The following is a 12,357-nucleotide window of genomic DNA, read 5'->3' as shown; positions in this document are numbered from 1 at the left end:
TTGTCTGCCTCCCAGAACAGAAGCTGGGAAAATGTGCCCCCCCCCATTCTTTTCTAATTGTGCTGTTAACTTGGATTGCATTCGGAGCCAGAGGACCGGCCCAACTGTTAAGCAGAGTGAATGGCCACCTCAGGTTGCAGGTGCTGGATGGTGGCCATGGAGAACAGCAGCGAAGTCTTGGAAGGCACAGGTGGGGATGCCATACACCTTGCTATAGGCAGGCGTGCAGTCATGCAGGGTCTCAGGGGGTCTTAAACCCTTTACTTGTTTGCAAGCAGGTTCCCTATGTCTCCAGCATCCTACAAAAAGCCAATCAGCATGAAAGAGTGTGTTAGCCACTAAGAAGAGTCTTCTAATGTGCTTCCTTGCCTTTTCCTGCTGACTGGAGCCAATTAGAGCGAAAGGAGGTGAGGCAAACACTGAGAAGACTCTTCTCAGGAGCTGATTGGTTCCTAGGCATTATCAAGGATCTCATTCTCAGCCCCACAGCAAAAAAAAAACCCACCAAAAACAGGGAGGGGTCATGGCTGTAATTATGATGAAGGGACCCCACACTTCTGAATTTACCACTACATTACTGGCTGTAGGGATATAGGAAGCTGCATTAGACCATCAAGCTCAGTACTGTCTACACTGACTGGCAGCAGCTCTCCAGGGCTTCAAGACAGGGGGTCTTTTCCCAGCCCCACCTGGAGATGCTGCCCTTGGGGATCAAACCCGGGACCTTCTGCAGGGCAGAGCAGGGGCTCCTCCACTGAGCTACGACCCTTCCCAGGTAGGGACACAGGAAACTGCCTGAGACGAGTCAGACCATTCGCCCATCTAGCTCAGGAATGTCTTCACTGACTGGCACTGCTTTTTGGCTGGAGAAGGGCGCTGCAACATTCAGAAAAGTGCTCATTGTGAAGGATTGTGGTGTTTAGTAAGCATCTTGTTTTGGGAAGTGTGAATTGCAACGCAAACAAAACCAAATCTCCCTCCCCCCCATTCCTAGTCAGGGATGTCCAGCAACATCTGGGGCCAGTGGCTCTGATGTCAGTGCTTGGACTTTGACTAAAACCCGGAGCAGATTCACTGCCCCACTGACATCGGGGCCACCAACGTGCACTGATCTGGGGGGGGGCAGGGTCTCCTTCTGAGAGAGAGAGAAAGAGGCCAACTGAGGGTTGCATTTCACGAATCTGATGAAGTGAACGTAAGGAGTCCATGAAAGTTTATGCCCCAATAAAAATGTCTTCGCCTTTAAGGTGCCACAAGACTCTGCTGCTGCTGCTTTGGGGCACTGACGGCACAACACACATAAACCTCATTGTCAATCATATTTCAAGCGTCGCTTGTTCAAGCCGGGCACCCCCACTGGAATTCACCGAAGTGGCTCACTCACTTGCACCATTGGCAGGGGCACTCACGAATCCCTCGTTCACGAAGGCTGCCTGTTGCCTCTGCCAAGGGGCAATGGTCAGGCACACTCAACAGATGCCACCAGTGCCTTTGCCCAGGTGAGGGAGCCACGCAAGGGCCGGGCCTCCTCTTGCATGCCAAGGATTGGGGGCCGGATTGCCGGAAGGGGGAACAGAGGCATGTAATAGTGTAGATTATTTATTCCCTGCTGTGTTCCCATCCCCCCCTTCCTTGCCCCCACAGATCACCTCCACTGAATCTCAAAGGGGTCTGTTATCTTGCTGCCTCATTCCAACCAAATTGATCAATGTTTTACACCGCTTGAAAAGCAGCAGGCAATGACTCAGAGAATAAACAAGGAAGACACTTCCAATGTTGCTTTCCTGGGAACTGTAGTTTGTCAAGGGTGCTGGGAATTGTAGCTCTCTAAAGAGTAAACTACAGTTCCCAGGGTTCTTGGGAGGATAATGTGCTTTAATGTATGGTGTGTGTATGCATCCTAAGTGTGTTCCTGCTCAGCCCACTGCTCATGGGCAACTCTGCAGTCTCCCATCTTGGGGTTTGTGCGCATTTAACGCAAAACGGTGTCCCCGTTTTTGGTGATGCACAAGTGGTCACCCTGTCCTAGCCTTGATGTGGAAAATGGCGGTTGCGGCGTGCTTTAGCCCAGGAGGAAGAAGGGGAAGAAAGTCCCCTTGCGCCAGTACTATTGCTGAGTTGAATACCGACCTTTCAGTTTCATATGCAGAGATGAAACGATCCTTGTGCAATGGTATCATTTATATAAGCTCTTCGCTTTTGCCTTGTCCAGCAGAGGGTGAAAAGAAGCCCATAAAAGCAGTCACCGTCACGTGCGGCGTGTGAGGTCCGCAGTCATAGTGTCACAAAGGTTCAAACAATGCCCCCCCTTCACCCTAGCCAGTGGCCCAGTCCAAAGGCATTTTGCAGCCTGAAGCTGTGCACCATTTAGGCACCAATTCCTGAATTGTCTCCCAGCTCCCCCCCCCCAGCCTGAAGGTCCCTTTGCTTTGTGGCTGGGCAGGCCCTGGAGAGATGCTCTCAATCCTTTGAGGTGTTTCGGTTGTACAGTCCCAAGCCAGATCATCTCTGCACAGCCATCAAAGCATATAGGAATTGCAGGGATGTAGAAAGAATTGTGTGTGGGATGGGGGGAGGCACATCAGGGGCTCCTGGATAGGGGATTTAACCTGTGATTCTGGTTCATAACACAAGACATGATATTATAAAGGAGAAAGGGAGAATGCGTCTCCATGCACACACCTCCCATAATACTAGCATTTAAGCTGACAGGCAGATAGGAAAAGTCCTGCTTCACACCACCCACAAGTCACTTCTTGAACACAATTGACACAAGATGCGGGGATGGCCACTGGTCCAGGTGGCTTTCAAACGGGTCCAGATAAATTCAGGGAGAAGGCAGAGGGGACCTTTCAAGAGGTCTGCATTTGTACTGGAATTGCTTTTGATGTGTTTTTTTTTTTAATTGTTTCATTTCTTCTCGTTTGCCACTTTGGGATTCTTTGGCAGGAAGGGAGGGATAGAAATTAAATAAAGAAATCCAAATAGCTACTAGATATGAGGACTAAATGGAGCCTCCCTGTTCGGAGGCAATCTGAACTAGGACTAGACTAGCATTGGAGTAACACTAAGATATACTTTCTTGGACATAAATCCCATTGTAGTCAAGAGGACTTTACTTGGAAAGAAGAAAACACTCCTGGGGTAGAGTGGTCTAGCAATCAGTCCCTGCTTGGGATGGATGACTCTGTCGATTTCAGTACTTTATGTTTCCCATTTTTCCAGTCTTCAGCTCTCCACATTTCCAAAGCAATTTATGTTTTTAAAAATTAATAATCCATATAAACATTCACCAGCATTTTAATGCAAATTTCTTCACATTTTGTATGCAATTTTGACCAACATACACATTTTTGCAAGCAAAGATCCCTAATATAATGTATTTTGTACGTTATTTCCCCTAATATATGCATTTTAATGCACATTTCCTCCTCATACGTGCATTTTTCTGTCCAAGGAACTGCATTGCTAACGTCAGAGAAGAGCAAATTTCAAAGGATAGCTGTCTTTCGGTCCATGTGTTGGTTTGCAAAGTGCAGATTAAGTTGTCCCTCAAAATGCAAACAAAATCAAATTGCCCCTCCACCCCAGTTCTCTGCACACACATACATACATGTACACACATACATACACACACACAAACACTCCCTTTCATCTATGGCAGATATGGAACCATAGGAAGGAATCAAATAGAAAATCTCATTTAGAACCTCAACACAGCTCATTGCTGCCATCTGCTGGACAGGTTAGAGGGCCTTTTTCAGTGCAGAATTATCAACAACCGTACATTCTGTGCCCCACACACAACAATCACCCCAGGACAGTAAACAAAGTTAACTCACAATTGCCAGGCTTTGAGATGAAGCAGTTTGGGAAAATCCAAGAGGTGCCTGTCAAGATCCCTTGCAACGTCTTGTTGCATCCAGATGTTCCTGAACTACAACTCCCACCATGCTTGGCCGTTGGGAACTGATGGGAACTGGGAAGCCCAAAAACATTTTGAGAAGAAGGCTAGTCTGTGCTGACCAGCAAGGGCTCTCCAAAGTTTTAGAGAGAGGACATTCCCAGCCCTACCTGGAGATGCCGTCAGGGATTAAACCTGGGACCTTTTGCAAGCAAACCAGACCATCAAAATAAAGCAAGATTCCAGACCTCATGGTTTTGAATAAAGAGCTGATTGAAGGAGGGGCATGGGGAGCTCCCTTCAACCGAGTCAGACCATTGGCCCATCTAGCTCAGTATTGCCTACACTGACTGGCAGCAGCTCTCAGACATTGACCCTCATGGGTCCCTCCCTACCCCTCCTTGCCATTTTTGTCACCTCCACCAGCCCATTCTTTGTCCACTTTGTTGTCACCAGTGTGTTTGCTTGCCAGCCAGTGACACAACGAAAGAGGAAGCACGCAGAGGCCTCCCTGGCCCTTCTCCTCACCCCACCGCTGTCTGGCCAGAGTGAGCGGTGTATAAACAAGCAAGCAGGCTGCAATGGTGACGAAGAGGAGGAATCAGTGCATCCCCTGCTGGGGTGTGGGCTCTTGGAGGGTGCCCCAGACATGCCAGCCCTTGGCGCCGGCCCCTGGGGCTGAACCTGAGCGAATGAGCCAAGCAGCTCACATTTAAACAAGGCAACTGAGGCAGTGATTTAACAGGAGTCTGGACCAGGAAACAGGGATATGACCGGAGCGGGAAGTGAGGTCAGCAACCCGAAGAGCATCACTGAACACCCTGAAGGATAGGTCAGCACGGGAGATCAAAGGGCAGTGAGGCAGCCCCCTGCAAGCCCATCAGGTCTGAGCTGCAGTCCAACATTTCCAACAGAGTGAGGCATGGGTGATGTGCCAATTAACACCCGGGGATCCCAAGGTGTGTAGCCCTGGTCAGGGGGTGCCGTTAGGGAATGTTCCTGCTAATCTGGTCTTGCATTCTCTCTCTCTCTCTCTCTCTGGTTTGGTCATGAGGGAAACCAGAGGCGCTGCAGGCAGGCCACAGACTAGGAGGTAAGGGGGAAACACCCGTGCAAGGGTTTGGAAGCGGCAGGATAGCTAATTTCCACATCACTCTGGCACTGGTTCGAAAGCTGACCAACTTCACAGGAGCATCAAGAGGGCAACCACAGCAGGTGCAAAAACAGCTTTGCTGATGGTCCCAAAGGGTCCTGCAAAAAAGGAAAGCCAAGAGATGTTTCTGATTAAATAAAATACACAGCAGCGAAGAGCTCTGTGGGAATCCACTACAGAGGGGAGTTGTGGAGAGGAAGCGCAGTCAAAACACCCCCAACCCTCTCAAGTGTTGCTTCCCACCAGATCTCAGATGATGGGGGGGGGCAAAGGGCCCCTAGTGACAATTTCGGCTCTTAGGCAGGCAGAGGTACCCATGTCCCCCAACCCATAAAACCCTTTCCAGGTAAACACGCCCGCCGCTGGCTTTCAAAACGAGCTTGTGGTACCCCGACACCTCTGCAAATCTCCGGTTTCCATTGGTACCAACTTGGTGCCCTCCAGATGTTTTTGGCTTTGTTAGCTGGGGCTGATGGGAGTTGTAGTCCAAAATATCTGGAGGGCACCTGGTGGAGAAGGCTGCTTTGAGACAGTAGACCGAATAGCTTTTGCTGAGACTTCTTGGTTGTGCCAGTGGGCAAACTCTCCCCCTGTCTTAACCCTTTGGCCTCCAGTTTCAGACTTGCCGAGTTTTCCTCTGAACCACATGAAGCCTGGCCCAGACGCGCTCGCTCCTGCTTAGATCATCCCCCCTCCCTTCTCTCTCTCTTCACCAGCCTCCCCATGTCGCGGGGGTTAGCCAAATAATTACTTAAATTACTTCAAAAAGAATTGCTGAATACCAAATAATGAGGCACAATGAATAATGCGGGAGGGGGGGGACTAAAGCTGCTAAAACGAGAATATTCAGAAATGACGCTATTCTAAGGTCAGCTGACAAATTTGCTTAGATCTCAAAAAAAATGTTTATTTTGTCAAGCTGGACTATTTGTGATATTTGTTGCACAGCTTTGGTTCTGGGTACTGCAATGAGATGGGAAGAGCGCAGCCCCCTTTCTGCCCCAATATCTGATGCTTAAGAGGACGTCTCCGAAACATGGTGACCCGTTGCAGGCCTCCCTTCTTTCCCCAGCCCCTTACCTGCAGGCCCAGACGCCGCTATGCACTCCCTGTAGGGAGCAACGTCCCATGCCCTCTGGGCCCCCGCAGAATGCTGCGCCGTGCACGTGTAGAAGTCGCCCTTGTTCTTGGGGCTCATGACGAGATGGAGCCAGGAATTCTGAGACAGGGTGACCCCCGTTTCTTTATGCTTCCAGGAGTAGGTCACCTTCCCCCTGCTCCCTGCCCCCGCCTGGCACTCCAATTCGAGGCTGCAGGAGCCGTTGGAAAGCAGGTTTTCAGTGGTTCTGACACCTAAAGCGGGAGGGAAGGAAAGGGGTCAGGGCCTGTACAGGTGTTGGGCCAGTTCCCAGAATTCTCCTAGGTGAAGTCGGATGCCCGCACTGGCCAGCCCTTCCACACTTTGGCCCGATCTCCGCTTCTGACCGTTGCTGGGAGCTGCCTTTCACTGGAGCTTTCTGAATTGAGCTATAGCCCTCCGCTGGTTTCAAGCAAGATTCCAGTCCTCATGGTTTTGGAAAGAAAGCTTGATTTAAACAGGAACAGAGGAAGCTGCGTTCTCCTGAGTCAGAACCTTGGGGTCCATCTAGCTGAGAATTGTCTGCACGGATTGACTGGAAGCAGCTCTCTGGCACTTTAGGTAGGGGCCTTACCTGGAGATGCGGCCAAGGATTGAACCTGCAGATGCTCTTCCGCCAAGCTATGACCCTTCCCCAAAAAGAGGATGGATGGAATGACAGGTATGAGGGCCAGACCTGGCCCCTCAAGCCAAGAAAGGGGGGGACTGTCCCGCATGCAAAGCAGGTACTCTACCACTGAGCTACGGCCTGTCCCAACACTATTTTTCTTTATCCCCCTTTGCCAAAACACCAGGGTCCTGGGAGTTTCTGCCCCACAAGGCTGACCGCCTGCCCACCCTGACTGTGCTTCAAGTTTGACGGTTTCATCTAGTAGGGAAGATATGCTGAAGAGTGCTAATTTTAGCTGGCCTTGCCAAAACAACTTGCCTCATATCTAGAGATGGTCCTGCTGCAACTTACTGGTTGAGGAACTGAAAATTTCTTGGAAAACCACAAAGCTTAGAAGTTGCTGGGCGTAGCATTCATGAGGACAACGCTTGCACTTGGGAGTGCGGTTGTTGGCTCTTGTTGCTCAAAATCAGGCTAAACACAATTGTCTGGCCATCTCATAGAATCATAGAATAGTAGAGTTGGAAGGGGTCTATAAGGCCATCAAGTCCAACCCCCTGCACTATGCAGGAATCCAAATCAAAGTTTCTACTTGGCTTCGGGGCTGAGACTGGCCAGCCTCCACCTGGACACAAGCACAGGGTCCCTCTGAATACCTTGTCCTCTTCCGTGAGGTATAAAGGTATATCTCCTCTTCTTGCAGTTTGTTAGCAGAGCTTGGAAAAGTTACTTTTTTGAACTACAGCTCCCATCAGCCCCAGCCAGCATGGCCACTGGATTGGGCTGATGGGAGTTGTAGTTCAAAAAAGTAACTTTTCCAAGCTCGGGATGGATTGCGTCCAGACTAAGGCCCCCTCTGCACTCTACATTTATCATGCCACTTTAAACAGCCATCGCTTCCCCTCCCCAGAGAATCCTGGGAACTGTAGTTTGTTTGTTTTTTTCAATTAATTTTTATTCTAATTTTCAAAACCAAAATAATACAAAAAGAAAACAACACAAATCAATAACTAATACAATACAAAAAAAATACATATATATAAAAATATTGACTTCCGATTTGTCATAGTTCAGCTATAAATCTATAATATATAACAAACCTATCTCTTAATAGATTATAAAATCACCTTCCTCCAGCGGTTATCTTAGTTGGTTTCAAATCTCATTAACATCATATCATTTTAATATTCCACAAAAAGTCAAAGAGAAGTTTCCAATCCTTGAGATATATATCAATCAATTTTTTTTCTAAATAAGCATGCCAATTAATCCAGCTCATCAAATCTACTAAATCCAGTAATTTCAAAACACTATAATTCAACTATAAATCTATAATATATAACAGACCTATTTCTTAATAGATTATAAAATCACCTTCCTCCAGCAGTTATCTTAGTTGGTTTCAAATCTCATTAACATCATATCATTTTAATCTTCCACAAAAAGTCAAAGAGAAGTTTCCAATCCTTGAGATATATGTCAATCAATTTTTTTTTCTAAATAAACATGTCAATTAATCTAACTCATCAAATCTACTGAGTCCAGTAGTTTCAAATCGCTCTTCTGTCATTATCCATATTGGGTCCATCTTCCATCTTTACGCACCCAAAAATCTTGCTGTCATAGTCATATAATAAAAGTCCCAATCAGAAAGCTCTCATCCGTTGTAATCTTTAAAACTCAATTTTCCATGTCAGCTTTTTGCAATAAAAAAAAAGATAAGCTATTTATATTTTCTTCCCCCTTAGTTCCGTAAATAAAGAAGGAAAGTCTTACCTCATCTAGGTTATCTTAATTGCTGTTACTTTGACAAATCTCTTTAGCTATATAGATAAGAAAATGATAAATGTAGACAGGAGGTTTGCCTGCTAGTCCGTTAAAAAAAAACGGGTCACTTATCCAGCTGAGCTAGCATAAAATCCTCGCTCTGTCTGAACTGCTGGAAGACAGACAATTCTGACGAATTCCAGGCTCCAATAATCAAAACAAAACTATGTGGCAGATCTCACGCTTCTTCCTTATCCGGAAGAAATCATCCCCAGTCAGAAAAAACCCTTCTGACTGAATTTAAAACTGGATAAGTTTCATCCAAGACGGGAGCCCGTCTCAGAGGCAGCACAGGCGGAGGGATCCTCCTGGGAAGTCCCGGGAACTGTAGTTTGTTAAGGGTGATGAGAGTTGTTAGGAGCTCCCCCTCCCCCTGCATTCCCCTCACAGAGCTACAATTCCCCGAGTGGTTTAATAACCAATCCCTCTTCCCTGGGGGAAAAACGGCTTTCCCTCTTCCTCAGCGCCAGGTTTCAGACTGTAAGCTCCCTGGGGCAGAGACCTCTCCTCTTGTACTTTATATAGGAGTTATAATGAGTCAGATTCTTTGTCCATCTAAGCCAGATGTGGGAACCCTTTGGCCCTCCAGATGTTGCTGAAGTACAACTCCCAGCAAGCACATTCAATGGCCAGGGAGGAGAATTATTTATTTATTTTATTTATTATTTGATTCATAACCCGTCCTTCCTCCCAGCAGAAGCCCAGGGCGGCAAACAGAAGCACTAAAAACATTTTAAAACATCATAAAAACAGACTTTAAAATACATTAACACAAAACAACTAAAAACATTTTTGAAAAAGCTTTGAAGACTTCTTAAAAAAGGGTTAAAACATATTAAAAAGCATTAATATGGGAACTATAGTTCAGCAACATCTGGAGGGCTAAAGTTTCCCCAAACCTGATCTAACCAGAAGTATTTACTGGGCAGCAGCATCAGGAGAGGATTTCCCCTTTGACCCTCCAGATGTTGCTGAATTACAGCTCCCATCCTCCCTGGCCATTGGCCATGGTTGCTGGGGCTGATGGGAGTTGTAGTTCATGGCATCTGGCGGGCCAAAGGCTCCTGACACCTGTGCAACCTGACACTGGCAGCTGGAGGGGGCAAGGATCCTGCTTGGGGCCCTCAACATCAGTCCCATGTTATCCCAGGCAGGCCTGGCCTTCCGCACTGACTCACAGCTCTCAGAAGTTACTTACTGAACACAAACAGAGTGTACTGCTTTAGCCTCGAAAAGGAGGACACGTTGTTCAGCAGAATGTCGTAGATTCCTCCATCTTCCATGGTCAGGTTGTGGATTTGGAAGGAGTCCGTTTCATCCAGAAAAGACACCCTCCCGGCATAACTCGGGCTGACCACAGTAAGGGGCTGCCCAGGCGTCCACAAAGCCACCGCCTCCTTCTGTGACCTGGAGGCAGAATGCAGGGAGATATCGGAGAAATCGATCCCTTTCGGGATGCCAAAGGGAAGACTGACCGAGCTGCCCAAGCTCTGGGGGGTTAAGTCGGTGGGGGTCTCTTTAGGGTCATCCGCTCCTGGGGGAAGAAAGGAAGAGAGAGGTGCATCTGAGGGGCAGCATCACCTGAGCACATCAACAACTCTCCCCCACCCGGGATTGCCAGCAGGAAGGGCTGTCGCTCGTGGAGAGAGCATCTGCCTCGCATGCAGAAGGGCCCAGGTTCAGTCCCCGACTGCATCTCCAGGAACGGCTGGGGAAGACTCCCTGGAGAGCCACTGCCAGTCAGTGCAGGCAATACTAAGCCAGATGGGCCCCACTGGTCTGACTCTGTATAAGGCAGCCTCCTCTGGTCCTATGCAGGGGCCTCTCGTTGCTACAACGCTGCACCTTAGAAACAGTGCCTGGGTTCGCATTTTTTCCCTCTCCTCCCTCCTCCTCCTTTTTCCTTTCGTGCTGCATCTGTTGGGATTGCAAGCCTGAGGACAGGGACTGTCTTGTCACTATTTGTAAGCCCCTCAGGGAGCCTTTCCGTAGCTCAAGAGCAGGATTAAAAATGCTTTAAATAAATAAATAGCCAGCATGACTAGTAGCTGTTGATAGCCTTATCCTCCATTAATTTGCCCAGTCCTCAAGTTGGTGGCCGTCATCATGCCATCTTGTGGGAGTGAATTCCATAGCTTAACTATCTTATTTCTGCATTAATTAAATGTGTATCACACCTTTCCTCCAAGGAGCTAAAAGGTTGGGCTTATATGGCTCCCCCCCTCTTCATTTTATCTTCACAAGGTTAGTCTCAGCTGCAAGAGTCTGGTGAAGCCCTTGTGTGTGGGGGGGTGACATGTGGTGGCAAAGTCTCTGAGCACCTTCTAACCTCATTAACCCTCCTAATGTTTAAAACTTGACTAGTACACACCCGGCAAAGATGCTGATGCATGGATATTAAAAACCTACAAGTCTATAACCCATTGCCCTGTACGGAGCTCCTTGATAACCAAGCATTTATTTTCAGAGAAATTTTATCTTCACTGGATGGTATTCAGGGGGATCCCACCCACCTTTCCGTGGTTGCAATTAATGAGACATAATATTTTTCATAAACTGCCAGTCAACAATGAAACCCTTTTGGAGAGGGGGCAGAGGGTGCCACGGAGCTTCTATGCAGGCTCGGGATTTTTAGGAACTAACGCCAGGAACTCTGGTGAGGTCTGCATGGCCTTCTCTTGCAAAGGGGCCTGGAAATGGAACTTGACCCCCTAATTCTGGCCCGTTCTGACAATCTGAGAGGCAGAGTGGGAGAAGGGCAGTGGGTGCCGTGACACATTCACTATTTTGTCACTATTTCAAGCGCATAGCATACATTTAGGCTTGCACAGCGAAACTAAATTAAAGCGCTCCGTCCTCCTAGCACAATAAATCCACTTTGAAAAAGAAACAAATTCCTTGCAGTGAGGAAAGTGACAGAGAAATGCAAGGACAAGTGTGGGATGGACAAATGACGAAATGGAGGACATCTGAACACCCCGCAAGGAAATTGGGATGAATGGAGTATGAAGGGTCAAGTGTTTTAGAGCCGCCCTTCAAATGAATCAGAACGGATGCTCAGTAAAGTCCAAGCACAGTCTAATCACTGCCTAAGCTTTGTGCAAGCAAATCAGGACAGATGCTCATTGTCATATAACCTTCCTGCAAACAAGTCAGAACGAACGCTCAATAAAGACTGGATAGAGTCTACGCTCTGCCTAAGTTTTGTGCAAGCAAATCAGGAAGAGTGCTGAATAAGCCAGTCTTCGGTTCTGGAGGAGCCCCCATTCCTCCACAAATGGGCTCATATCTGGACCCAAAAATGCTCCCAGGAGAATGGGCGAGAGCATTGCATTACCGAGCAGAGAGACTAACAGAGGACCTTAATGTTACTTACTTGCAACTTGGAAGGGGAAGAGAAGGAGGAGGAAGAAGGTGATGGGGGGCCCACGAGGATCCATGCTGGTGTCACTGGGGAGCTACTACAGGCTCAGAGGGACTCTTCTCCTTTCTGCAGTTTGGCAGAAGGCAGGGATGGGAAGAGACTTCCTCCTTCAAGTCTTCTTGTAGCTTGGAGGCCAGGCCAAGGGATGACACGCAGGATGGGCCCTGGGGCATGTGACCACCAGCCGTACGCAGCAGAGTAGCCAAAGCCCTTTCTGGGGGTGTCCAAAGCACAAAGTGTAAGGAAGTTCCTTGCAAAGGCTGCTTAATGGAAGCGGATAAGGTGTTGAAGCTCTCAAGGC

General features: G+C 48.0%; 1 protein-coding gene across 1 annotated transcript; it reads right to left on the bottom strand.

Annotated features, from left to right (window-relative positions):
* Window positions 1–3,284: 3,284 nt before the first annotated feature.
* On the bottom strand, window positions 3,285–12,157 carry SLAMF9 (SLAM family member 9). The gene is made up of 4 exons (XM_061606406.1): window positions 12,009–12,157; window positions 9,831–10,166; window positions 6,138–6,410; window positions 3,285–5,155 (listed from the first exon to the last, which is right to left on the bottom strand). The coding sequence occupies exons 1-4, from the start codon at window positions 12,070–12,072 to the stop codon at window positions 5,088–5,090; spliced, it is 741 nt and encodes a 246-aa protein (XP_061462390.1). The 5' UTR covers window positions 12,073–12,157; the 3' UTR covers window positions 3,285–5,087.
* Between the last annotated feature and the right edge of the window lie 200 nt (window positions 12,158–12,357).

Source organism: Rhineura floridana, chromosome 22, assembly GCF_030035675.1.
Source record: "Rhineura floridana isolate rRhiFlo1 chromosome 22, rRhiFlo1.hap2, whole genome shotgun sequence".
In the NCBI taxonomy this organism is placed as follows: Eukaryota; Metazoa; Chordata; class Lepidosauria; order Squamata; family Rhineuridae; genus Rhineura; species Rhineura floridana.
The sequence above is the reverse complement of the archived record's forward strand: the minus strand, read 5'-3'. Positions and strand labels throughout refer to the sequence as shown.